Genomic DNA, 27146 nt, shown 5'->3' with positions numbered 1-27146 from the left:
TTTACAAACTGCTTAACAAAGACACAAAAATCTACTAATTTATTTATTTTCAAATAACTCAAAACAATAAAACACTCAAAAATACAGTTAAAAACTCAATTAAAACACAGTTAAAACCAGGAAAGTCTCTCTCTGTCTTCAGCCCCTAACTGCAAACACCCTGTCTCCTTCTGTCTTTCAGCTGGGGCTCCTGGAGCAGCCAGCAGACCTCTGGCCGAGGATGACGAGGTACACACTGGCATGCATAGTGTTAAAACAGTGACACAGCCGGAAGCAAGGCCGTGGGGAGCTTTAAAGGTGATAAGTCGGATCTTCTAAAACATAATGGAGACTTTTATACTATTCTGACTTGAAAAAGTCTGAGAAAAAAAAAAAAAAGAGATTAACGTCAGATTTTTGGGATCTCAGATTTCTGTCTCTTCTGACTTTAATCTCAAAATGCCAACTTTTTCTCCAGAGTTCTGACTTCCTCTGTATGCTGACTGTTCCTGACTTGCTAAAACTGAAGTGATACGATTCCTTCTATTGGTTAGAAGCTGAATTTTGCACCGTCTCAAGTCATGAGATTGATTTATTGTTCAGATAATAAAAAGCTTTTATAATAATCCAGGCATGACGAAATAAAATAATGTAAAATAATGCGACAGATTTTGGAAAGGTTCCCGAAGAAGGACGGAAAGGTTTTTATGAATGAACTACATAGTTGTTATTGACGGGACAAATTCACTCATGGGTTTACATAACCAGTGTAATCAAATGTTTAATTAAATGTATGTATTCATCTTTAACACCACGGTTTAAGTTGCATCTTGAAGAACTTGGCGCAGTGGATCGATGGAGTCTTCCTCAGCGACCACCTACTGCAGGACTCCTCATTCTCACGACCCCAGCTGTGTCCTCAGGCCCGTTGTCTCGCTGATGGATGAATCTTGGACCAATCAGACGCCTCCACGACGGCAATAAAGAAGAATCTAAACAGAATTTCTTTCTTTGTCATTTTATTTGCAACAATAGTTCATTTTACAGAACATTTTTTTTTTTTTTACAAATGGCTTAAAAGTCAAGTAATTCGGCTGCATGGCCGCTTGGTTCTGAAAATAGCTTGTAATTCCTCCACTGCTGCGGCTGCTGCTGTTAAGGCACGTTAAGGTCTGTTCACATCTCTTCAAATCGTGACTTAAAAGGCTGCAGAACATTAACCATTGATTGAGTTAATAGCCTCCAACCCTAGAACCCATTCAATGCACAAAGGGAATGTTTGATTTTCCGCTTGCGCGGCTAACTTTTAAAATGAACTTACACGGAAGATTATTATTTAAAAATAGCTTCATTCAGACGTAGAGGATGAAACCACACTGATAGAAATGTTTTGACATTAAATCTGACTTCAGTCTTAACTTTTAAAAGGTGAGAACAACATCAAAATGTCTCAAACTGTCATTTTAAAGCTTTAGGAAACTGCAGAATCTCACATTTTCAAAGCAAACGATTAATGAATTAATCCAGAAAAGCCATTTGCAGATTTGATAACAAGCTTTCGTTGTAGCTCTACAGATGTCTCCACGTAATAATCCGTACGTTAGCTTTGGTGACTCAGTCCACAATCTGTAGAAATCCAAGGAGGAGAATACACAGAATAAATTAATGGTTTTCTTATTTGGCAATCGCGCTGCATTATTTTAAGAAAGAAATGATGTAGTCTGAAGAGTCTGCTCTGTATAACCTGGATACCAGGAGAGGATCGTCGCCCCCCGTCATAAATCTTCTGCAAGATCCCACAGCTATTTCCAAAAATGACACACCACAATTCAAGGTGTCAAAGTGTCCCTTTAAAGCCGTAACTCTGTCTCTCCGTCTCCATATATCATACTTGCATGTATTTGCTACATCTTGAACCTCCCCTGAGGCAAAAACATCATAATTTGTGTCACGTTCAAAGTCCACAGCCATCGTACCGCTGATAAGGAGGCCCCGTCTGGGCCAGAGGACGCGACGTGTGGAGGTACAGGACAGCGTTTCTGAAGCATGACAGTTTAACGCTCTCCTTTGACGTCGCCGTTCAAACCCTCAGCAGGAAGAGCTGTGAAGGAGCGGGCGGCGTGCCGACGGTGCCAGACCTCCAGTGACGTCAGTGCAGAGTGACTTCCTGCTCCTCGTCTTCGTCCTCGTCTTTATCTCCGTTCTGCCACAGTAATGGTAACTCCATCTCTGGGCTCTTACTGTTGAGCTGCCTTAAAGAAGGACCCTTATCTGATGGGAAACGATAAAACAACATTAACATTTAAAACATCATCATGTTAAAAGTCTTACGCACAAAAACAAAAAAAACAAACAAAAAAAACAGATTTGGTATTTGTTAATTCAGTTGGGTTTAAAAGAGGAAACTTTTTTTTAAGATGTGCTCATCTTAAAACTTGACGTGTATGTACCACCAGGTTTCTGATATGAATGAATAAGAGGATGAATAAGAAGAAGAGGAGGAGGAGGAGGAAGAAGAAGAAGAAAAAGAAGACAAATAAGAAGAGGACGAACAAGAAGAGGAGGATGAATAATAATCAGAAGAGTAACAAGAGAAGGAGGAGGAGAAAGAAGATGAGAAAGAAAGAAGAGGAAGACAATGAAGAAGGAGAGGGGGAGGAGGAAGAAGGAGAAGAAGTAAAAGACGAATAAGAAGAGGAGGAAGAAGAGGATGAATAATGATCAGAAGCATAAGAAGAGAAGGAGGAGGAAGAAGAAGAGAAAGAAAGAAGAGGAAGAACAAGAGAAAGACAAGGAAGAACAAGAGGGGGAGGAGGAAGAAGAGGAAAAAGAGCATGAATAATAATCAGAAGCGCAAGAAGAGAAGGAGGAAGAGGAAGAAGAGGAAGAGGAGAAACAAAGGAGAGGAAGAAGAAGAAAAAGACAAGGAAGAAGAAAAGGAGGAGGAGGAGGAAGAAGAAGAGGAGGAAGACAAGGAGGAAGATGAAGACAAGGAAGAAGAAGAGGAGAGGAAAAAGAACAAGAAGAAGAAGAGTGGCCTGGAGTCGCCCCATTTTGCTCTGGGCCAATCAAATCATGTGGGCGGGGTTTATTTGGTGATTGACAGAACAGACAGCGACACAGTCGTAGACGCCGTCTGATCCATTTAGTTTGATTTATTCACAACAAAGTGTCTCTGATTGGATGTTAGACCATCCAGACTCCTCTGTATCAACACCGCCTGTCATCTTATTCACTCATACTCTGATAAGAGCTGAGTCGCCACTTTATTCTTTGGTAGGAGTATTTATATTTTATATGTCATAAAAAATGGCAACTAAGAGGTAGTCGCTGTTTGATGCCGTTACCAATGACGACACAGGCGGTATAAAAAACAACAACAACAACTTACTTTTGGAATAATATGTCTTCAGTCCCACGTGCAGCGAGATGCCGCAGACACACACAGCGAATCCCAGCCAGTTCAGCATGCTCATTTTGTCGCCCGCAGAAACGGCCAAGAGCAGAGTACACACCTCCTGCAGGACCAAGACAATGGTGAAACAAAGTGTTTATCATGAACATAATAAACAGATAAACAGATAAAATACTAGTACTGTACACTGGCTCAAGCAGCATGATGAGCACCTTAAAGATCCCTGCTATGGATAACGTGAGGCTGGAGGTTCGGGAGACCAGCAGGAACTCAGAGAAGCCCAAACCGAAAGCCAGCACGCCGCCGATGCTCAGCGTGAAGACCGAGTACAGGAGAGGAGTGAGCTCCGTCACCCGGAATAGTTTCTCTGAGGTGCTGAGACTGAGCCCTGGAGGTGGAGAGAAAACGATGAGGACCAGATGCAGAGGAGTCACATGTTTGTGGATGTATGTGGGTGTATGAAAAGGAGTTGCTGCTGCTCATCAGGATGGAGTCTGTTCAGCAACGTGTCAGGCAGGGCATGATGGGATTTCTTCAGATTTGGCCCAAATGTTCACAGAGACCTCACAAATGAACGCTATGATAAATTCCTTGACTCTATAGTACATATATCAGTCTAGATAGACATGGAGGCTAAGTCAAGGCAAGCTAAGCTAAGCTAAGCTAAGCCTTTATTTTATTTTTCGCAGCAGACAGTTTAAAGACGGCAGCACACAGGTGATCTAAAACATTAAAAAAAGTAATGACATTAAAGAACTAATTAAATATAATAAAGGTATGATGTCAGTCAATCATTTGCTACTGAACTTCGATCGTCCTCTGAATGCTGCTGTCCTAATGTGAGCTTTCGGCGATTCTCAGCTCGAGCTGTTCTGGACATTGGAATCAGAGGGCTTTAACGGAAAAAATAAAAACTCCACTATTAATAACTGGGGCTGCAGCAATGGCATTACTGCAGAGAGGAGAAATGAGCGAGAACACACACACACACACACACAGCCTGAGACTATACTTACCTTCATTATACAGGAAGAGGGGAAAGAGGCTGAGGAACATGAGGGGCTGTAGGTGGTACATGGTGTCGACTGGATTCTGAAGGCCTGGAAGAAAAAGAAAAGGCAAGAAAAAGCTGTGCACGTATTTCAACTTTCAAGTCAACTACTCTCTATAACTATATTTAAGCTACTGAATGGCTGTGTCATCTTTTAACTCACAGCTGCATTTGTCGAATACACCGTTTTGATTGAGGTGATGTTTCGTATTCTGCAGAGCCTCTTATGTTTCACAGTTTAATTAAGGTGTCAGTTAAATATATATTCATCGTTATTCATATGCAATCAGAGCTGCTACTCTCATTATATTAAAAAGAGTTTTTACATCAAAGAAGAACAAGAGTATGCACTTCAAACTTATTTTGTAAAGCGGTGGACCAAATTATTTTTTCGTTTCATCCATCACTAACTGTACGGGATGTGTGGCAGCAGATTTAACAGGCCCGCTCCACGTACTACATATACACACACATCATCTTCTTCTTACCCAGCTCTGCTTTCTGCATGAGCACCTGAGTGAGGGTCCAGCGGATCCCCCCTAAGAAGGACGCCATCATCACCAAGATGAAGCCCTCCAAGATGAACTGGGTCGACTGGAACGTAAACATGAACAGGCCGCTGGAGATCAGCAGGACCACGATGATCAGGAAGGGGTTCTGGATGAAAAATGGGAGAAGAGACGAGACGGGCGGGTGAGGAGCTGCAGCAGATAAAGAGAGGAAAACATTCTTCAGATACAGCGAACAGACCTTGGTTGACTCTGTTTTCCTCTTTCTGCACAACAGTGCAATCCAATAAAAGCATTCAGTGTTGCGTCCACGTTATCGGTACGGTAATTACATTTAATTCTCTAATTCTACAACAGGACCGTTCGCGCCACCGTCAAAACCGCTCCATGAACGCTGGAAGTGTAACTAAACCGTCACTCACCGGCTCCTCTAGTTTAAAGATCAAGGAGAAGAAGAGGATAAACAGCACTGACGAGGACTTGGTCATGGTGTACCTTGAATGACGTAAAAGAAAAAGCCAAACTGTAGGATGGAACAATAACAATAACTGTCTCCAACCATCACTTTAAATGTTAAACTGGTACGATCACTTTCAAGTAGCATCTCCTGATGGAAAAGTCAAAACCACAAACTTACAGGCTAATGGTGATGAAGAGGAAGCTCCAGTTGGAAAGTCCAATATCCAGCGCTGTTGCCACGGCTGCGGGTAAGACAGGCAGAATTTAGACGCCACAAACTACAGTATTTTCATTCGTAAACAGCTAACTAGCCTCCGTTTGTCGTTACCGATTTGAAACATAAAGAGAAAACTGATGAAAGTTTCTGCAAAGTCAAAAAAATAAAGAAAATGCTTATTGAATGATTCATTGATGCATTTGTTTGGTTTTTTTAATCCTCCACAATCTCCTCAAGTGTGATGTGGCACTTCTCTCCTTATGGACTTTGGTTCAAGTCAATCAGTGAACGTGATAAGAGCCGACCGTCTGTCTCGTTCCTAATTTTCTGAAACGCTGAGCACGACTCTCAAAGGCTCACCTGTGGGAGCCACTTTCTGGAGGTAATCTCTCCAGCTCAGAACGACGCGGGGTTTTCCTGTCCAGGACTGTATGAGCCGCCGCGTCACGGCGGACAGGCAGAAGTTCATGGCGAGGTGCACTAATGTCATGAAGAGGGGATAGTGGAAGCCCTGAGAGAGAGGGAGAAACAGACGGGATGGTCGTCCATGAAGTGGGAGTCCGTGTGTGGTCTCAAAGACAGCTTTATTAAATTTTCTTTCATTTTTTTTATGCCATGCCGTTTGTTTATTAGTGCTCTCTAGCGCGCCTGCATCCCATGTGACCACATCATGACTTATTATTGGATATTGTAAGACATTTTAAAGGGTTTATTTCCCTTCAGACTTTTAAAAAGTTGTGGGACCCCAGCATTGTCATGTCCACACACATTAAAATAGTTATATCACTTGAAGACACATGCCCCGTGTAGCGTTTTCCCACCTCTTTAACTCACCTTCATCAGCCAGTTGTTGTAGAACGTGATGCCAATAGAGAAGACATAGTAGAGGAGAACTAGTCCAACTGTGCGGAGTCCCCGGCACAGGAACTGGACCGGGAACGCCATGCAGGAACTGTCAGAGCAGCTGTCCACTACAGACAGCTACTGTAGAGAGGTCACATCCAGACTAAAGCCCATCCTAGCACCCATGTAGTTTAACTGTCTTTAAGAGAGGGAGGGAAAAACAAGGTCAGCATAAAGTTGCTTTAATGTACACGAAAAAAAAAAAAAAAGTTACAAAGCTGAAGCTCAAAAAGTCTTCTTTAATGTTAGCTTAGCATTACTGTTGGCTCAAGTTATCAGCAGCTAGCCGGTGACCACGTCAACTAGCCGTCAAGCCGCTATTAAGAGGTCCGGCTAATAATAACCACATTTAACCTAAAATAAATACTGAGACAGTTTAGTTGCAGTAAATTAGGTAAACCTCGGCTACTGAACTCATTAGTAGCTGGGTGGTTATTCGGCTGAGTTTGACACGCCATTAATGTAAATTAGCTTGCTAATGTAAACCTACATCATATTGTTGACATGGCTAGGTAGCTCGAGTTAACTATTCCTGACGTGGACAACTGGCAACATTTGCCTGTTTGCAGCTGGTGACAGTGACGTTTTCGTTTGGCAACATGTTCATTTAAACCTACAAAGTTACACGCACTGTAATTTAAACCTTTTTGGATAGTTATCAAGTATTCTTTGCTGAATTCTGTAGCAGCCGGTATCCACTTATCGATCCCAGAAGAAGTACGAAAAGTAGGAGTTAAAAAAACTTAAATTCTGATTCAGGCTCCTGTTTCATTGTAAGATATTTCACACAACACGCAAAAAAAAAACTTATATAATGTGTCTTAAATAGGTTTAAAACTCATGTTGATGTTGCTAACCTGCGGTGCTAGCTAGCTAGGTTGTGATTCACACACACACACACACAACCATCTCTTAAATTAACATCTTTTCTAATGGAGTTTTGCAAACAAAACTACAGATTTGCTTTGCTGAATAAATAAACTTACCATTAGTGGTGTTGACTATACGGTTGAGTGGCGATGGTAAACTTTCAGTTGTTAAGTGTCCGTTAAGTCTAAAAGGAAGGATGGTCGCTAGGGGCAGTGTTTTCAGTTGCTAACGGTTATTTCCAATACGACTTCCGGTTTAACAGAAACGGAAGCGGAAGTGAACTAAAACCCAACGGCTGTTGTTGTGATCCAGCGCAGAAGTATAATGTGAGGATTTTGCGTTTAATTACACACTATATCAGTTTAATATAAGACGGTGTGAGTTAAATTCGTGTATTTTTGTGTCTTTTTAGCAGAATGGCGGACGAGGAGGACGAGACCGGCTTCGACGAGGAGTTGGACGACGGCTCCGGCGGTGTAGACGTCGGCCACGGCAAGAGGAAGAGGCTCTTCTCCAAGGAGCTCCGGTGCATGATGTACGGCTTCGGGGACGACCAGAACCCGTACACGGAGTCCGTGGACATTCTGGAGGACCTGGTGATCGAGTTTATCACGGAAATGACCCACAAGGCGATGTCCATCGGCCGCCAGGGACGCGTCCAGGTGGAGGACATCGTTTTCCTGATTCGCAAGGACCCCAGGAAATTTGCCCGAGTCAAAGACCTGCTGACCATGAACGAGGAGCTGAAGAGAGCCCGGAAAGCTTTCGACGAAGCAAATTACGGCTCTTAAACTCAGCCTTGGACACCTTTTATGTTTTATTTTTTGTCATACATCCACTTTTTTTTATTTTAGTTTACACCTGTGTTGTTTCAAGGTGGGTTCACACTTTACCAAAACTGTGTAGGTAATGCCAAACAGTGTCAGAGTGTTGTTCAGATGCGCAATTACATTTTGTCTGGTTCTGTTTGAATAAAGTAACATGCACATTGTTTTAATATGTCACCTGAAGTCATTGAAGTTGCAGGAGACATTCGTTAGCCTTCGACGGTGACGTACGGTGCTTTCTAAGTTTCTGCATAAAACATCAGTGGATATTCACAGTCCTGAAAACAAAGGTTTACAAAAGTATCAGCAGTATCTGCAACTAAACGTACCCAGTAACTGCTGATCAGTCGTCTGTAGCACCTTGGAGGAAATTTAGCCCATTCTTAGTCCAGAACCACTTACGTTCTGAGATGCATGTGCTTTCACATTTCTATTGGACTGAGGTCAGGACTTTGACCTGAACCACTAATTTCTACATATGACGCGCGCCTGAGGTCATTGTCTGACTGCGTGGTTCAGTTCCTCTAAAGCATACGTGTCGAACATACGGCCCGGGGGCCAAAAACCGTCCCGCCAGAGGGTTTAATCTGGCCCGCAGGATGAATTTGTGGATTGCAGAAATGACATTGAAGACATAAACTGCAATTTTTCCAATAAAAGTTATTGCTATTCCTAGGGTTCACACAGGTTTAGTAAGAGTTGTGGACATAACACAACACTGAGACCTAGAACCAAACAGAAATTGCATTTCTTTTTTTTAAGAAATGTCCAGTCATTAAATGTAAACATTTTCATAATGTTCTTCTTTGCACTAAAACAAAGGGAAACATTAGGAGTTGTTGTTATTTATAGGTAAATACGCTATCGTGTTATTGGTCTGGCCCCCTTGACATCAAACTGGGCTATATGTGGCCCCCTGAACTAAAATGAGTTTGACACTCATGCTCTAAAGGATCAGCTCCATAACTATTTGCTCATCCAGGGCTAATAGTCTTTGGATTTGTTTGTTTACGGTAGCAAACGGGGGGATTTGGTTGGACAGAACAAGACATTTGACAATATCATCTTTGACTTGAGGGAAACTTGGATTATGGATGTGTTTTAAAAAAAAAAACAGTTTTCTAACGTTTTAAACACAAGATGCACCAAATACAGTTTAAAATTGAATCATCCTTTTCAGCCATTGAGTAAGATTAAGCATCGTGATTTTGCATTATCTGGCAAGTAAGACAACAACCAGAATATAAAGTGGCATTTTAACATTTTTAAAATAATCTAATTTAGATAAACAATTAACAGGGTTATTATTATTATTTTTTTTTCTTTTGCTTTCCATTTAATCTCGTTTCACAACCCCAGTCCAGTTTGTTACAGTAACGCACCTCTAAGCTGGTGTGTCAACCACCATAGAAGAACTAAATACACAAAATCGCCATTTCTGAACGCAAAGACATTCGTTAAAATGCAGTTGCAGCCAGGAATACTGGACATGTTTGGCCACACAGTTAGCAAAGGGAATCTTTATGGTTCTTGACTTTAACCTGCTTCATGAGTCTTAACGTTCATCACGCAACCTGGCGATAAAGCAAAACTGGCTGCACTTCAAACAAAGTTGGACAAAAAGAAGAAACAAATAGTTTTTATTGATATTCCTCAAAACAAAAAAAAAAAATAATTACACTGACTATAAATATAATTAGACCAACTACCGGTGAGCATGTGTTACTTCATTTATTCCGTTCAAGCACATTACTTCTTTGTACAGTGAAGTGGTTGAATTAATTGGTCTAAGCAGCAGGTCACAGGCTGCCCATCTATCTAGACTACATCTAGATAAGAGCTTCACCAGCAGGGGGTGAGGGGTCGGGGGCGGGCGGTCACTGATGACGTGTTAGGCTATGCATACTGCAAACGGCGGCGTCGTGCGTTTGAATTTCCCGATTGAAGCCTTTGCCGCCCTGTTACGGGCTACAGGGTCGGCGCTGCATCCACGGGGCTGTCTGCAATCGCAAGCGAGCTGGGGGAGATTGTAGCCCAGCCAGCGACCCCCCAACTACCGGGCGCCCTAGCTGTCTGTTGAGGATGTCTAAGGATGGAGAGACTCGGATTAGGATGGAGAAGAGATGCGTTGAGCCAGGTGGACAGGAGGGGAAAGTGTGGAAGGGGAGTTTCAGTGGGTCAGTGGCGTGGAGGGATGAAAAAGGGGCGGATGTGGTTGAGATGGACTGAGGAGGAGGGTTCACGGGATGGTGGAGGAATGTCCATGAGTCTTTCATGTTTTACTGCACATTCTCCATCATCTTGAGGAATTCTGGAAGAGAGAAAGGAAATCGGACGGCGTTGTTGAGATGGAACGTTTCTTTTACCATGATCAGCAGCAAGAAAATGTTAATTACCTAAAAAAAAGCTGCATAGCCTAAAGGAATAAAACTGTTATCTACAAGCTGTTGGCTTCATTACCAGTTCATTTGATTGTAACGTGAGGATAAGATACAAAATCTACTTAAAACTTAAATATTGAGTTACAGAGATTTACCTTACTGCTCCAAATTCTTTGTTGGGTATCGTTAATTGAGATAAATAATAAACTAACTGGTCAAATAAGACCCAACACGTTCATTATCCCCTCCATCACTGTGCATGTACCGTCAAAGTCCAGCATGCCGTCGGCGTTCTTGTCTCCATCCTTCAGCAGCTCATCAATCTCATCCTCTGAGATGGACTCGCCGGTGCTGCGGATGATGAGGGCGAACTCCTCTCTGTCGATGTAGCCGTCGCCGTTCCTGTAGGGAAGACATTAAGGATGAGCAAAATGTTCCATATGTGGCGTCACGACTGTCGGTATGTGACTTAATGTTAACCACGCCGCGTTAACGTACTTGTCGAACACACGGAAGCACTCCGCCAACTCTTCCTCGCTCTTGCCGGCCTGGTCCTCCTTTAGGAGCCTCACCATCATGACCAAGAACTCCTCGAAGTCGATGGTGCCGCTGCCTGAGGGTTAACGAGGATCCACATAATTGATTATTAGCGGATGGTCAAACCGGTGCGTCTTTGCGCACACATTTAAGCACGTTTACGCAACCCGAGCCGTACAGTAGAAGTGAATAATAACTAAAAGTAAAATCATCTTTCTTTGTGACGTGTCATTTATCATATTCTTGGTTCTTAAAGTTGTCAGACTTATCACACCAGTGAAGTGCCTATACATCCATAAAGTGCTTGTGCGTAAAACACAATCAGAGACGTTTTCCGTAGCTCACCGTCCTCATCGACCTCCTCGATGATCTCATCCAACTCCTCTCTTGTCGGGTTCTGGCCCAGCATCCTCATCACGGTACCCAACTCCTTGGTGCTGATATCACCGCCACCGTCGGTGTCGAACATGTCGAAGGCAGCTTTGAACTCTGGAGAAAGACGAGGGTTGAAAGAAAAAGTGTCTTTACTGGACTGAACCGTGTCCCCTATAGGCCTGGCGATAAGAGCCCTTTAAAGCATGCATGGGGCAGTAATTACTGCGCCTCTGCACTTCTCATGGTCGTTAATCACCACGTTGGACTTTATATGAGAGCTCATGCTGTGAGGGAAGTGGGAAATGGCGCCGCATGACACATCACAGGTTTTTATTTAAATCGTATCCGCTCATGAATTTTATTTTTTTATCAGCAATGGGCTTCATTAGCGAAAGAAATGACCTCAGTGATACCTAAAGTCACTTTACTCACCAGCCAGCATTTCCTCGCTCAGGTAGGAGCGGGCCTCTTGTTGCGCGTCAGTCTGGAAGAAAACAGGGCCCAGTGTGTTACTCCAGCACCAATCACAGGCTTCATTTAGAGTCCACAGTTTATTGCAATTAAACTCTCTAGATTAAAGCCAGCCTGCAGCCAAACTGTCACTTCCCTAGGCCTCCTGACAGCTCTCATTATGTTATCATCATTAACTGTATCAGCATCTTCAAATAAATTGTAATGCTCCCTGAGAGCAAATGCTTTTACGTACTGTCCAGAGGATACATTTGAGAAATGTTAAAAGCATATCGTAAAATAAATAAATAATAATAATTCTCTAAATAAACTGTGATTCAGCTTTTTATGTCACTACACTTTTGTGGTGCGTGTTGGTGATAACAACATGATAACATGCTTTCATAAGTCCCAGGGAACAATGGCTGCATCTCCAGAGGATTCTAGAGCATGGTGAAAATGAGTCCACCCGGCTATTTCAGGCTCAACACATTATCCTCTCTGTATATGGCCTGCAGACATCCAATCCCCCGGAATTCGTCGCCCAAGCAGAATCCGCACCTTCCCAGCTGACACCCATCCTGCTCCCCCTTTGAGCACCCAGTGCTACCTTTTTTTTTATAAAGATCTAAAGTATTTGCAGTAGATAAATGACCTAAATATTAATTAATGTAAGAATTCTAAAGCCAAAATTTGTTTTAAACGCTGCAATTAGAAAATATTAGTAAAAAATACATAGCTTTTCTAAAGTTTGAATATCTAAACCAGCAGAAGAAACAGAACATATTTCTGAGCAGCTCAGCAAAATGAGTTTTGCACTTGCACGCATCTTTTATTAATTGTTCATTAACACATTAACTCTTAATCTGGATTAACAACTACTGACTGGCTCACTTGATCAACTCGGAACAGTTTAATGGGTCATTTGCGCGACTGACTCACTGACTGGTCTTACCATGTTTGTGGATTAGCCTTTCCCCCCTAGATATCCAAGGAAAAAAAGAAAAGCCAAAAGGAGTGGTCAATCCGTGTGCACCTCAACAGAGAGACTAGACGTCAAGTGAGGGTTCAGACACACTTTAAACTGGACAGCCAGGTCCCGCCCCTTGCCTCTCACAGGCCTCCAGATTTAGTATCCTGAACTTTTAGGGTTCTGGGGCCAGGGCAAGCCAATCACACTTTGCAGAGTAACGCTTTAGTTTCTGGAAGTTGCAGGGTTAAGAATTGTAAAAGCAGCAAAGCGGGAGGTTTTCAGCACTTTTTCGATATAGGTAAAAAGAAAAAGTGTGAGGAGTTGCAAGAAGAGTAACGTGAATTGTTGGGGGGAACAGATATTTCACCGTCTGCCGAAGGATTTGTTAAAACTCAGATTATAGGGGAAGCAAAACGCACTTTATAAATGTAGTTAATGCAGTGATGCAGAGGCACACTCCCTAGAAAATGACCCCATGGCAGCTTTCAGTGGTGACGTCCCTAAAATAACTCCAATTCAAGAATAAACAAACAATAAAATCACAGATCTGGTGGCTCAGATTCCATCCACACTGATTTCTTTTGGGCCATGTCAACATAAGACAGTGAACAAGAAGGGGGAGCCAAAGATTTCGAAGTGGGTTTTGTGATGATGGTGTTTCAATCTGGGCGTGAAACTCAAAACCAGGAGAAATATGCCACCCTGCCCCCCCGCCCCCAACCATGCCCTGAATAGCAGGCAGATTTCAGACTGAAGGGGGACGCAAAGCGAGCGCCCGTGCATCCCGGTGCCTTGTCGCCCTGGTGAGCCTGACCTGGTGCTCCTTATAAGGCAGGTGGCTCCTGCAGGGAGGGGGTCCGGGCTGAGGGACCAGAGGGGTGGATACTGAGGAGAGGAGGGAGGGGATGTCGCTTTTAAGAGGCGGTGGGGGGCTTGCAAGCTATATACCCAGAGGGAGACCTGCGCTTTCCGAAGGGAGCAGTTGACTCGTCCGATCTGTGGCCGCCTGCCTTGATCCTCTAACGCTGCTGGGGCCGAGCCACTGATCGTTGATTTCCGTGCTGGGAGACTGCTACGGGAAGATGAATAACTGGCAGATATAGACAGACTTGGGTGGAGAACAAATTGGAAGAGGTCAATTTCTTCAGATATGACAGTTCTCTAGAGCCGAATGAGACAGGGAGCCTATCTGAGCAGGTCTATGTGTGAGGCCTGGAGGCTATAGTTTGAATTTGGTAGTGGATAAGACCGGCTGCAGCGTCCATGCAAAGCGAGACCGATGCAGTAAGCAACAGAGAGCGGTAATCTGAAAGTCACAGAAAGGCCTCTGAGAGATTAGCGAACAAGCGAAAACGTACAAAAACACGAAGATAAGACATGTCGGGCATGCGTGTCAGAATAACTGGCGAAGATCAAATAATGAGTGGAGGAAGAAGGTTTATTTAGAAAGCACAGATAAGGTTGGAGATTCAGTTTTGAGCGGGGGGGGGGGGGGTCAGCGCTACGAGGTGTAGCATTTCTGGAGGAACAGCAGCTGCCACGGAGACAGCTGAGTGGCCAGGCAGGAGGAGGCGGTCGGGAGAAAGCGCCTTCGTCTTAAAAGGTTTGAATGGATATTTATAGATAGCCTCTGCAAGCCCCTGGGTTGCATGTGAGGAGGGGGGGGAAACGGGGTGACTGGGTAAGAGTCGAGGTGTTCCATTTCTGTCCATTTTGACGCCTCAAAGGAGAGCGCACCGAGCGGATTTCCGTTTCTCTCTGGGGGGTGAAGGATCGCCCAGAAACGTAGAGCCGCTGTCGTTACTGGACGTTCTCCATCATCTTCAGAAACTCTGTAGAAAAAAAAAACGGAAAGGAGGTCGATCATTAGTTGATCAACCCAGCCGACCACCATTCCATCTTATCACCGGATAGATGAGCACATTAGGCAGTCAGGCTCAAACCACAGCGTGCAGATAAAGAATATAAATTATAGAGAACAAGGTCTCCCTTGTGACTCATCAGAGAATGGACATGGGCCTTCTGAGGGTGTCCTGTGGTGTCTGGCAACAGGATGTTGTTAGTGGGGGGCCTTTGAGGGGAGGGGGGCCTCTGTGGATCATCCCACAGATACTTGATCAGTTTGGGGTCTAATGAATTTGGAGGCCAGGTCAACACCTTGTGCTGTTCTTCATGTTTTTTTTTTAGTTGATCCTAAAGTGTTTTTGTGTGTGTGTCTGTGTCAGGCTACATCCTGCTAGGGATGGCTGCTGCCATCAAGGAGTGTCATTGCTATGGGGTGGGGGTGCCTGGTCTGGTCTAGGTGGGTGCTACATGTCTAAGGAACATCCACACCAATGAATGCCAGGTCCAAATGTTTCCCAGCAGAACACTGAACTGTCACAAGATGAAGTATATGTGATTACAAGTGCAATACCACTAATTTTCACAAAAAAGCATCAACTTCATTCATTCATCTTCTGTAACCACTTGTCCTGTGAAGGGTCGCGAGGAGGGGGGCTGGAGCCTATCCCAGCTGTGACTGGTCTAGAGGTGGGGTCCATCCGGGACAGGTCTCCAGTCTATCACAGGGCTAACACAGAGAGACAGACAACCATTCACACTCATACCTACGGCCAATTTAGAATCACCAATGAACCTAACCAGCATGTCTTTGGACGGTGGGAGGAAGCTGGAGAACCTGGAGAGAACCCACGCAGACACAGGTAACGTCTTCAAGAAACTCTACAAGTCCGGTCGCCTTTATTTCATCCAGATGAAACTGTGAATTTACTGTTTGCTTCTGCATCTTTTGACTGCGTGTGTCTCACGTGTCGGCCCATTTCTTGACTCGTTATTGTGACTTCATGAAGTGCAGAGTGAATTCACATCCCTTATACTGTATACGCCAACCTGCTCAAACTTGGCTGACTTTGCCTTCATCACTAAGAACTTTCTTGGTGGGTATGGAAGCGTACTTTGTTTTTCTCCTCCTCCAACAATAAAACAAAACTCGTGTTAGAACGTCTTTCTTTAAGTTGCATACGGCTCGATCTTACCATCAAAATCAATCTTTCCATCTTTGTTTGTGTCGGCTTCTCCGAACATCTCGTCTATATCTTCCTCTGCGACCGATTCTCCCGTCTGATGGAGGATGTCTCCAAATTCCTCCCGGTCAACGAAACCATCTGCGTTCCTGTGGAATGAAAAACAAAACAACACAACAGTATTACATTCAGAACCAGTCTCTCGCCTCGCTCCTAGCTTTCTTTACCATAAAAACACGCTCTAAGCGTTCATTATAAAGTCTGTTTTACTTTAAAGTTCAGGGCAGTTTTTGTCAATACTGCTTTTCACTAACCAACTGTGACCTTCAGTTCAGAACTGAAGAAGCTACTCGGATAACCTCTACAAGTCCAGTTGCCTTTTTAAAATACTTTTTTTGGTGAAAATGAATGAATGAATGAATGTTCTCGTATCCATACAAGAGAAAAAGATTGCATTTCACGATCATACCGAAATATTGACAATTCATCTTTTTATCTATGCAAACCAGGGTCTTCAATATTAATCCGAATAGAAAGGTATTACAAATTACTATTATTATTTTTGTAAAATCTGGGGAAATTAAACTATGAAACCAGGAACCTTCATGAGGCTGATTACAAAATGCTAAGAAATGTTTTCTGTGTCTGATGAACCTTTTGCCAGATCACGAGATTTGCAGTGAAATTAAGATGAACATGCAAATCTATCTAATATATTGTAGAGCTAAGACATTTCATCTGTTTGCCTCGTTGCCCTCTGTTAACTTGCCTCTCTCATAGCAACGTTAATGGCCGCTTGATTTCAAAGAAAAAAAAAAAAACTCCCTAATGGACAGACTCAGTAAATAGCCTTCTAGTGAACAGACTGCAGAGATGCATTAGCAGCTGAAGAGCCAGACAAAGAGACATTCCACTTGCAAGGTAACCAGGAACTTGAATCCAAATTAATGGTAACGTTGCTCGGTGAATGATGGATTTTTAAAATGTGCAAGCTTTCCATATTGAATAACCAGGCGATGGTATGCCAGTGTCCCCGTTTCTGCTGCCTCCAAGCAACCAAAACATCACTTATTTCAGGGTTATGCATCATATTCACATTGAAGAGTAACTGGTTTGAGAATGAGTCACTATACCAAGGGAATGTGCTATGTAGCCTTATTATTGAGTGAACAACACATTTCTGATGCTGTTTGTGATGCCCTTGAATCCATACAGTATATAATAAGTGCGTTCTACAAATAACTTCAAAATGCTCGACTGAAGGCAATAATTTTATATTATTTGTCTGTTTTTCAGTTTTACCACACACACAAAGATTTTGTGCCATTCATAATTTTTTTCATATTTCTGCATAAAAATAACTCAAAGCATATTTGTCCTGAAAGTAGACAAAGAGAATCCAATCTAACAGAAATATTATACTTTTATATTTAGCTATGCTTGAAAATTGTATTACACAAGTATGTGAACCCCTTGTGCAGCAATAACTGTATTCCAGCATCAGAACCTCATCCCTTCAATGAAACATTGGGTTGGTAATATCTTTATTTGGGACTGTTTTGCTGCATCTGGACGAGGACGTCTTGTCATCATTGATGGGCGAATGAATTCTGAATTACACCAAAATGTCAGGACATCTGTCCTTGAGCTGAATTTGAAGAGAAACTGGGTCATGCAGTAAGACAATGACCCAAGAACACAAGTGGTTCTACAAAAGAACGTTTAAAGAAGAACAAGATGAATGTTTAGGAACGGTCAAAGTCAAAGTCCTGACCTTAATCCAATAGAAATGTTGTGGAAGGACCTGAAGCAAGCCGTTGATGTGAGGAAACCCACCAACATCTCAGAACTGAAGTGGTTCTGTTCTGAGGAATGGGCTAAAATTCCTCCAAGCTGCTGTAGACCACTGATCAGCAGTTACCGGAAATGTTTAGTTGATGTTATTGCTGCACAAGGAGGTCACAGCAGATACTGAAATCAAGGGTTCACTTACTTTTGCACCTCGCAGATATAAACATATGATTCATTTTCATTAACTTCAAATAAGCAATAACATCAACTAAACATTTCCGGTAACTGCTGATCTGTCGTCTACAGCGGTTTGGGGGAATTTCAGACCATTCCTTAGGACAGGGGCCAACATGAGGAACAGATGGACTCTAATTCGGACTTAAAATATACTTCTTTTTTTTTTTTAAGAAAAAAACTGTTGATATTTTGAGCCATTTTTATGCATAAAGGTCAGAAATAGCAAACTTTTTAGCCTAATGTAATAAATAATATACTTTTAAGATAGACTGTGTTTTAGTTTTTATCTTCAGCTCCTTTGACTGATGTATAATATTTAATGTAATGACATATGGTGTTCATATTTAACTTAGCGTTGTTCGTGTTTGAGTGTCATACTTGTCAAAAATACGGAAGCACTCTGAAAGCTCTTCTTCACTCTTTCCAGCCTGATCCTCCTTTAACTGTTGCACCATCATGACCAAGAACTCCTCAAAGTCAATGGTGCCGCTGCCTGAGGAGAGAAAAGGTCAATAATTGAGAGCCGTGCCATAAAAAAAACACCTTAACATTAAGTTTTTTAACCTTTACTTGAGTCTAAGTAGTGGTTTGAGATGGTGAGTATTTCTCGTCCTTTTCTCGGCTACTTTTCTGATTTTCCGCAATTCAGCAAATGACCTTGGATTGCTTGTGGTAAAAGGGACAATAAAGAGTTTTTACACAGCAAAGTCAGTCGATTCATTTTAGGGAGGGGCTCTGTGATGAAAAGCGCCGTCCTGCTGCTCTGGAGGGAGCTTTTTGAAGTCTGAAAATGTCACCAAGATATGTCAAGGCTTTAATCCTGAATGTCGGATGCAGATAACCGACGGTCTGACCTGGTCCCTCAACGCCACATCAGCAGCGTTTTACACTTTTTGCACAGGATGAGGAGAGCACATCTCTGTCTGGCTCGGTAGCTGCAGTGCCTCACACAAGAAGATGGAGCAGAGGTGTTGGATGATGTTGTGTGCAGTACAGTGTGCAGAATATTAATTATCAAGTGCAACGTAGAGTGTTGGCAAGATGGTGACCCCTCCCTCTCTGTGCATTTAGTGCCTAAAAATATATATGTTTCTTGTACAGGAGCCTGAGAGGCTGTCAAACAGCTTCATCCACCAGGCTGTCAAGAGGCTGATGCTCCACCTGTGCCCCCTCCCCCTGGACTGTAACACAGCCATTGCACACAAGGACTCTACCTCGGCTATTTTTGGACATAAAACATCATACATTCAGTATCTGTTTCACTATACCCCAATCTGAAAGCTGTCCTGCATGTGCACTGCTGTTCTTGTACATCTCAACAAGCTGCTGCCGTTTTGCTCTACTGCCAAAGTTGTACATAGGTTGAGTTTATAGATGTAGATGTATGTAGATAATTCTTTTATTCATGTTTTACATTTGTGTACAGCTGTGTAACTAAATTTAATTCCAGTGTTTCCCCGCCGGTGTAGAAGTCTTAGATTTGACTTGATTTGAGAGCCACAGTGACCTCACCATCCTCATCCACCTCCTCAATGATGGCGTCCAACTCTTCCCTCGACGGGTTCTGGCCCAGCATCCTCATCACGGTGCCCAGCTCCTTGGTGCTGATGTCACCGCCGCCATCGGTGTCGAACATGTCGAAGGCGGCTTTGAACTCTGGCCGAGAGAGAGAGACAGGGACATAGTTCAAGTTCACTTGGGAAACTATTTATTAATTTTCTGTAACCGCTTGTCCTTTGGGGCTGGAGCCTATCCCAGCTGTCATCGGGCGAGAGTCTATCTCAGGGCTAACACAGAGAGACAGACAACCATTCACACTCACACCTAACCCTAACCCTAACCCGGGTCTAACTTGTAGAAGATACAACCTGTGCCTGCGCATAAGTAACCTTCTCTTTGGGAGTAAGGTTACTTCCTTGTCCCCAAACCTAACCCTAACCCTATGGTCAATTGACAATCATCAATGAACCTAACGAAGGACGGTGGGAGGAAGCGGGAGTACCTGGAGAGAACCCATGCAGACACAGGGAGAACATGCAAACCCCACACTTTAAGGCCCCAGTCAGTCTGGATTAGAACCCAGAACCTTCTTGCTGTGAGGCATCAGTGCTAACCACCATGCCACTGTGCCGCCACTTTGGAAAAATAGAAGTGGCAAAAGCACACATGGCCAAAGGAAAAGAAATTCACTGAGTTGCTTGTTCCGTCTGAAAAATAAAGGAATCTCAATAACTCATACTTTTGTGTGTAGGAGAAAGACGTACCTGAAATCATCTCCTCCGTCAGGAAGGAGCGGGCATCACTTTGGGCGTCAGTGGGCTTTAAGGGAGGAGAAAAGGCGGAAGGAAAAGTTAATGGAGACCTGGCCGGAGAGGTGGAATGTGGTAATGAGCGGTTTCAGGCTAATACCAAAGCAGCCTCTAAGTAAGGATGGCAGGATGATAATAGAGTTGTCACGGCAGGGAAAGCACTGACGGGCTTCACAACATCGATCACGGCTGAGGTGCATTGAAAGCCATCACAGTGGCCCTGCATGCGCCTCCATTAGCTTGAATACAGCAATTATAGCTACACATGTGCCTTTTCTGTAATCTTGATATGCATTTTCGTCCACCTTCAAACTGTCAGATTACAGGTGAACATCAACTCACTGTAAAGAACAGAAAATGACTATTGTAGAATGCATTATTTTATTTTTTCCCAAGTAAGACCTAACCCTAACCCTAACCCCAACCCTAAGTCTTTTAACTTTACCCACCCCCCCCTTTTTTTAAGAATTGATTTTAGAGCGAAATGAGCAAATTTAACAACCCTGCTTTAACTTGCATAAGATACAACCTGTGCCTGTGCATAGTAACCTTTCTCTTTATGAGTAAGATCACTTCTTTGTCTCCAAGCCTAACCCTAACCCTAACCCTAACCCACGCTCGCAAGAGACAGAATTATCGTTGGCAAAATGACAGAAAAGGATGGGGAAACAGTGTCCGAAAGGGGAGAAGCCATGTTTAATCCTCTGCTGGTTCTTAAAGAGAAGCACCGCACAAAGAGCTATCCACAAATTTAGGAGGATCCAGTCAACTAATATGATTAAGTGCAGAGTAGTTAAGGTTTTGTGTTGGGGTTTTATAAAGGAACTGGTGATGAAACGTCCAATCTTTGCCCTTAAAACTTCTGCCTTCCCCAGTTTGTTCTCATATTTTGAGCCTACAGCCTTTTCAGCAATACCCCCCGACCCCCCATCCACCCCTCCATCCCAGGTCCCGGGACAGAACCTCGATAATATCGTATCACACAAACCCATCCAACGGTTCTTCTCTAAAGCTATTTTTATAGGTGAGACTCAGGAGAGGATTTGAGAGGGATTTTTCTCAAGGTGAATATTCCAAGTTGGGACATTCAGGAAAGGCGGCGTGTCGTCTCACTTTACTCAGCTGTTTGCTTTCTATCTTTAGTAGCGCTATCTCAAATCTAAATATCAATCGTGGTGAGTTTAGTTACAAAGAGGTGGAACACAAAAGCAGCCTGAAAACCAACGGCAAAGAGGAGCTGCAGGAGGCGAACTGTGGTTCGCAGTCAGGGGAAGCTGCTTTGCTTGTCTGTGGCAGGCGTCGTAAACAAACATTTGCCCACCCCCCAAATTAAACTCCCATGAATTTCAGGAATCCAAACAGAGAAAACACCACTTGTGTGGGAATCCAGTGGTGCTGCAGGTGAGATCTTGCTGGGCTGTTTTCAGCTCATTACAAGTCCTCCTTTGACATCTTGCTTACATCCTCATCAGTTGAAAACCAAATCCTCATAGATCCAATAAAACTAAACTGCCTCCTCTTTGTGGTCTTTCACCTCCTCTTCGGTTTTTGGTTTCTTACCATGGCGGCGGGCCGTGCGGAACAACCAACACAAACGACGGACGGACGACTGGGAACGAAAGTCTCCCTTCTACACAGTTCAGGTAGAGCTCTGGCTCCACTCTACCCCCATAAGTACCCTCTCCTCCAGCTACCATTTTACTAAAAACGATTAGGATTGGGCAACGGACCCACTCCTCAAACAAGAGCCGTCCAATCAAGCGAACTCTGGCCGTCTCACAATCTCCCGATGGACATCCCCTCATGTGTCGCACCATCCAATCCCCCATATTTAGACAACAGACAAGCTCCCTGACATTTATTAAAAAAAAAAATAAAAAGGAAAACACTGCACAGGCATCAGGCAGCTGGAAGTTATTTTGGCAGAGGATCAACTGGGCATCTCAGTGTAGATGGACACTTGATTTCACATACTGTGCAACAAACACACACACACAAACACACATAGATTAACACCACCCCCCCTTGCATGCACAGATTCTCCACCCCTTCCACAGTGTCCGTTGACCCATCTATCTGCCTGTTCTGCTGTCCTCACTGCCGCTGACTTGCCCTTGCACCTATGACATCTGTAACATAAGAGGTGTGCGAATGGACTTGTGACCCCCCCACCCCACCCGCCCACCACACACACACACACACACACACAGCTGCTGTGCCACTCGTCTTTAACCAGCTTGACAATTGGTTTCTTGCTCCATCAACAAGTACACAAACAAATCAGTCTGAAATAGCCACGAACAGGCAACCCTTAATTACTCAATCAGGGGACCTGAAGTGAAACCGGAACTTCTACTTTCTATTCCAGAGGCATGAAAGCCTTATCCCGAATTCCACTGAAATATGCAACTATGCTAATAGTTACAGTCTTTCTTAACAGTATTATGTTTGTTTATAGTCCTGCATGAAAAAAAATGGCTCAAAACTGTCCTGAAAGTAGACGCAAGTACAAAAGGCCTGACCTTAATCCAATAAAAATGGTGTGAAATGGAATGGAAATGCACAAACATCTGGGCTAAAATTCCTCCGAGCTGCTGTAGACGACAGATCAGCAGTTACTGGAAATGTTTAGTTTACTTTTCCAACCCACACATATGAACAAATGATTAATTCTCTTCAATAAATAAATAAATAATTTCTGTTCCATGTGTTTGATCGGGTTCTCTGTGTCTTCCTTAGGGATTGTGGGAAAATCTGCTGATGTTCCGAATCATTTTTCCATGATCCTCTGTCATCACTCTCTAAGGTGTTTAAGTAAGAGTACAATGCAATCTCTTATTTGTTAACGTTACGTTAATATCATAGTTTATTGAATATTTATGTTTAGCAGCCGTAAGAACATTTACCGTGTGTGAAACTTCAAGCCTCAACAGAAACGCTCGGTCAACTGGGAGTCGAGACGTTTCTGTGTGTTCAGTCATGTCTGTATTAACAGCTGTTGATGCAGAAGTGGCTTCAGAAGAGAACTTTGATGAATTTTAAGGATACGGATTTTAAACTGTGCATGAATGAATTTACCATCGTGTCTGAAAAATTAAGCCGAGGCAGAATAGCTTCAAACGGCCCTTTCAAAAATCATCAATGTCCACTTCCAAAAGCCATGATATAGATTAATTAACTACTTCTGATCAGTGCTGTTGCTGGCATCAAAGAGAGTTATAATGGGATGGGCTTCACTGGCATCTCTGTTCTGGAGGGATTGACGAGCAGTCCTCGGGTTCTCGCTCACATCCACCCTTGCTTCTTTCCGAAAATGAAAAAAAAAAAAAAAATTACAAGTGAGGAGTTTCATTTGTCTGATAAATGCTCGGTAATCAAATGCCTTTTAATTCAATTCTACTTCAGACCCCCCCACCCACCCACCGGAGTCAGCTGATGGAAACAGTCAATCCAGAGGGCTCTGCTGATCTCGGCGCACAAGCTGGAATTTTAAGCAGGGGGTCTGGGGTCTGTCTTTTACTGGAAATCTATTTGCGCCCAGGGTACTGTGTGATTGCCATGGAAACAAGAGCAGCCGTGATGGCTAATATCTTCTCGGGTCTTTTAACTTGAGATCAAAAGGCCTGCCGGCAAGATCTTAAGTGGAAGATAATAAGTTGTTTCTTACAGTTTTTTTCCCCCGTAGTAGTTGAGTGGTTCTTAAATGACCACGGAGACTTTTGTTCATGTAAAACATCTGTTTTTAGTGCATTCGTGAAACTTTGGGTCTGCTCAGCGTTCTTGCCACTGGTCATCTATGAACCACCTTGACCCCTCCAAGGGAACCAACCCCCAGTTTGAGAACCACATGTCTACAGAGCTGAAGTTAATTCGTAGAGGAAGCCAGGATGAATAATGGCTCCCGGATACTTTAATGGAGATATGATAGCTCACACAAATTTCTAATAGGCTTTAATGAGAAAAATTGAGGTTGAGTCCATTTTCAACTTTGCTTAGAGGGTAATGAAGAGATTGTTAACTAGGGGAAATGCTGGAAGCATAAAAACTCTGGATTAGAGAGGTGTGTTTAGATAACACAATTTTGATCCATGTGTTTTTAAAATGTACTGTGCCATTTAAAAGATTTAGCTTCCTTCAGATTTTTTTTACATTTCTGCATAAAAATGACTGAAAACTTCAGTGGATTTTCACACAAATCCTGAAAGTAGACAGAGAGAACCCAACCTCACCTATCGTCCACACCTTCCACCACATCTACCAACATTAACGAAGCGCCAGGTCAACACACATCTCAACATGTATCAAGGCAGAAGAAAAGTAAAGAAAGAAAGCAGCAGAAAGAGCAGCAGAGACCGGATCCTCCTGCTGGGTCCCTTGGCAATAATTGGACAGTCTGGGGTTGAACCAGGCAATTAGGAGGAAGTACCAGAATCCACAGGTGGAAACCAATGTGTAATCAAGACAGGTGAGGGAGGGAGAGAAAGAGAGAGAGAAAGAGAACTCTAATTGTTGACACCATGGAACCACTCATTCTTGTTTTATGATCTGAAAGTGTGATATATAGGTGAAGACAGGTGAGGAGCCCAGTGGGTCGTTGCAGGAAACTAGCAGCGGTTCATCAAGTGTGTGAAAAGCCCATACTACAGTGACATGTCAGTCCTGAAAAACAACTGAAGTACTACTGCAATGCATCTGAGAAGGCTAATGCCAGCACTAGCAGAGGAACGATCCAAATCCTCTGGACAGCAGTCAGTTAACAACTTCACCAAACGTCCTGTGGTAACAGAGAGAAGGAGGCTGCACATCAACTATTTGATAAAGTTATTAGACCTTTAGCTGCAGTCTACCTGGCTACACTATCCCATCTAACAACACAGTGTGGAGTACTATTAAATGCTATTGATGGTGCTGAGGTGCTGCCTGTTTTTATACAGTCTATACGTATCTGCAGCTCACAGTATGTAGCACATGAGCTGTACATGAGAATATAAATGCATTTTACTGTGTTTATATTAGTGACGTCATCAGCGACACACACACGCACACACACACACACATATATATGGAAAAGCACACTTGAAAATGTGTTTGATGAAAACCCACCTACATCATTGATAATCATTTACATCAATAAATAGATAAGTGTGAAAGCATAACATCCTTGGGTACTCTTTGTCTACATTTAGGACTTGTTTTGTGATGTTTCAGGTCATGTATATGTAGATGTGGGTTCACACTGTTGTGTGCCTCACGGCGCGGATGCAGTAATTATTAAATGAATGCTATCTGACATTTCTGTGATTCTTTTTTGTACGATCTTTTCTTTCTGTTTCTTCTTTTTTGTTTTGCTCTGCTCTTGAAATATAATAGTATATAATAAGTAGTTATTTAGAGCTGCAATAACCTTCCTCCAAATCCACTTTTGAATTAACTTATACTTTCATCAGTCAACCATTTTCAGCAGTTTAGTTAAATTGTCTGTGTTTTGCTTCTCTCCATTTTTTTTTTTTGCCACCTTAACCTCCCCTAACCCTCCTCGGTCATCACTCTCCGTCTTTGCCCAGAGGCCCACAGCGCAAGTTCAGCCACCATGCCGTCCGACTTATGTCACCTCCTTCATTCAGAGCCTGTTTGGTGCCTGACTGACAGCGGCAACTGCTGCACGGCTGATTTTCCACAAGTGCTCCTCTTCTAGCTGGGCGAGTCAAAAAACACATCGATGGGTTAAGATGACTTTGGTTTCTTAAAGAACGACCAAGATTAAATCACTTCCTCCTTTTTTTTGTCATGTTTCTTCTCTCTTTCTGTCTTTCTTTCTCCGTCTCTTTCAGCCTCCTTCTATTCCTGGACATTCCCAGAGAAGCAGCTGAGCCCTTCAGACAAACGCACCCTAAATAAGGCTGGAGGTATGCCATCACTCCTCCCCTTTTAGCCCTGTGTCCCTCCATCCTGATCCCTTGGTTGCACTCACGTCTCTCTCTGTCCTTCTTCTGTCCCTTCTAACTCTCGTCCTCCAACGACCATGTCACTCATTAATGTCCGACACAGTCTCGCGTGGAAGTGGAAGACACAAAACTATTAACCTATCACCGAAAAAAAAAAATACAATCATGTGCCACTTTTTAATCTGTCCTGAGGTGTGTTGGTGAAATCCACCATGACGTCGCTATTGTTTGTTATTTCCACAGAGCCGGTCAAGGTTGTTTCATTAAACCGTAATTCATTTTTTACACCGGCCTGGGACGATTTTGACCACAGGTCAACATCTACAGTATGTTTTCCACACAATGATTCCCTCAACTTTTCCAACCGTGAAGTTCACACATTTTGTGCAAAATGTTGCAGCATTGTGGGGGGCGCCGTTTGTAAAGATAAGCACAATAAAATGAAAACGTAATTTTTCACTTTTTTTTAAATCACATTTACTAAATGTTAAATCTAAATTTTAAATGTTAAATCTAACTGTACATGTTATATCTAACACGTTTAACATTTAACATTTAGATTTAACGTTTAGATTTAACATTTAACATTTAGATTTAACGTTTAGATTTAACATTTAACATCTTGATTTAACATTTAACATTTTGATTTAACATTTAATATTTACATTTAACATTTAGATATAACATTTAACATTTAGCATTTAGATTTAACATTTATTTTACAAGAACAGTAGATAAGTGATATAAAAGTGACTTTAAAACATTCACACCTCATATTTTAACAATTTTGGAGCTAAATGTGGGAAAAATTGCGTGTTCATTTTAACATGCGCAGCTTACAAACGGTGCCCCATACAGCACGACTATGTATTGCTAATTAAATATGGTACTA

General features: G+C 42.8%; 4 protein-coding genes across 5 annotated transcripts; 1 reads left to right on the top strand and 3 right to left on the bottom strand.

The window, feature by feature from the left end:
• Positions 1-840: 840 nt before the first annotated feature.
• LOC311494261 (solute carrier family 35 member C2-like) lies at positions 841-7645 on the bottom strand. The gene is made up of 10 exons (XM_084553209.1): positions 7520-7645; positions 6465-6672; positions 5991-6141; positions 5592-5655; positions 5377-5449; positions 4934-5102; positions 4411-4494; positions 3607-3782; positions 3371-3497; positions 841-2250 (listed from the first exon to the last, which is right to left on the bottom strand). Exons 2-10 carry the CDS (start codon positions 6573-6575, stop codon positions 2129-2131), a joined length of 1077 nt encoding a protein of 358 aa, XP_084409335.1. The 5' UTR covers positions 6576-6672; positions 7520-7645; the 3' UTR covers positions 841-2128.
• A 16-nt stretch (positions 7646-7661) lies between these two features.
• On the top strand, positions 7662-8394 carry taf13 (TATA-box binding protein associated factor 13). Of its 2 annotated transcripts, none has more exons than XM_084553210.1 (2): positions 7662-7729; positions 7816-8394. In XM_084553210.1, exon 2 carries the CDS (start codon positions 7820-7822, stop codon positions 8192-8194), a length of 375 nt encoding a protein of 124 aa, XP_084409336.1. In that variant the 5' UTR covers positions 7662-7729; positions 7816-7819; the 3' UTR covers positions 8195-8394. The 2 variants fall into 2 exon arrangements, with proteins under 2 accessions (XP_084409336.1, XP_084409337.1); XM_084553211.1 differs by having other exon boundaries at positions 7675-7729; positions 7819-8394.
• Positions 8395-9854: 1460 nt separating this feature from the next.
• On the bottom strand, positions 9855-13013 carry tnnc2.2 (troponin C2, fast skeletal type, tandem duplicate 2). Its single transcript, XM_084552794.1, has 6 exons — positions 12929-13013; positions 11956-12007; positions 11494-11637; positions 11110-11224; positions 10877-11013; positions 9855-10541 (listed from the first exon to the last, which is right to left on the bottom strand). The coding sequence occupies exons 1-6, from the start codon at positions 12929-12931 to the stop codon at positions 10510-10512; spliced, it is 483 nt and encodes a 160-aa protein (XP_084408920.1). The 5' UTR covers positions 12932-13013; the 3' UTR covers positions 9855-10509.
• A 1607-nt stretch (positions 13014-14620) lies between these two features.
• On the bottom strand, positions 14621-20535 carry tnnc2.1 (troponin C2, fast skeletal type, tandem duplicate 1; the record flags this gene model as incomplete). The annotated part of the gene is made up of 6 exons (XM_084554360.1): positions 14621-14778; positions 15985-16121; positions 18379-18493; positions 19513-19656; positions 20265-20319; positions 20476-20535. 6 exons carry the CDS (start codon positions 20533-20535, stop codon positions 14747-14749), a joined length of 543 nt encoding a protein of 180 aa, XP_084410486.1. The 3' UTR covers positions 14621-14746.
• Positions 20536-27146: the final 6611 nt, after the last annotated feature.

The sequence above is a fragment of the Chelon labrosus genome (genome assembly GCF_963514085.1).
Source record: "Chelon labrosus genome assembly, chromosome: 10".
NCBI lineage: Eukaryota > Metazoa > Chordata > Actinopteri > Mugiliformes > Mugilidae > Chelon > Chelon labrosus.
Note: the sequence above shows the minus strand (reverse complement) of the source record. Positions and strands in the feature narration are given on the sequence as shown.

Bases quoted from the DNA above. Each gene is read 5' to 3' on its own strand.
- LOC311494261 (XM_084553209.1), bottom strand. From the start codon at position 6,575: ATGGCGTTCCCGGTCCAGTTCCTGTGCCGGGGACTCCGCACAGTTGGA. The intron at 5,656-5,990 runs GTGAGCCTTTGA...TCTTACCCGCAG, and splicing joins CCAGAAAGTGGCTCCCACAG to CCGTGGCAACAGCGCTGGAT. The intron at 4,495-4,933 runs GTAAGAAGAAGA...TTTTTCTTCCAG, and splicing joins CATGCAGAAAGCAGAGCTGG to GCCTTCAGAATCCAGTCGAC.
- taf13 (XM_084553210.1), top strand. From the start codon at position 7,820: ATGGCGGACGAGGAGGACGAGACCGGCTTCGACGAGGAGTTGGACGAC.
- tnnc2.2 (XM_084552794.1), bottom strand. The intron at 11,638-11,955 runs GTGAGTAAAGTG...GTCTTTCTCCAG, and splicing joins GAGCGAGGAAATGCTGGCTG to AGTTCAAAGCTGCCTTCGAC. The intron at 10,542-10,876 runs GTACATGCACAG...TCTCTCTTCCAG, and splicing joins CGGCATGCTGGACTTTGACG to AATTCCTCAAGATGATGGAG.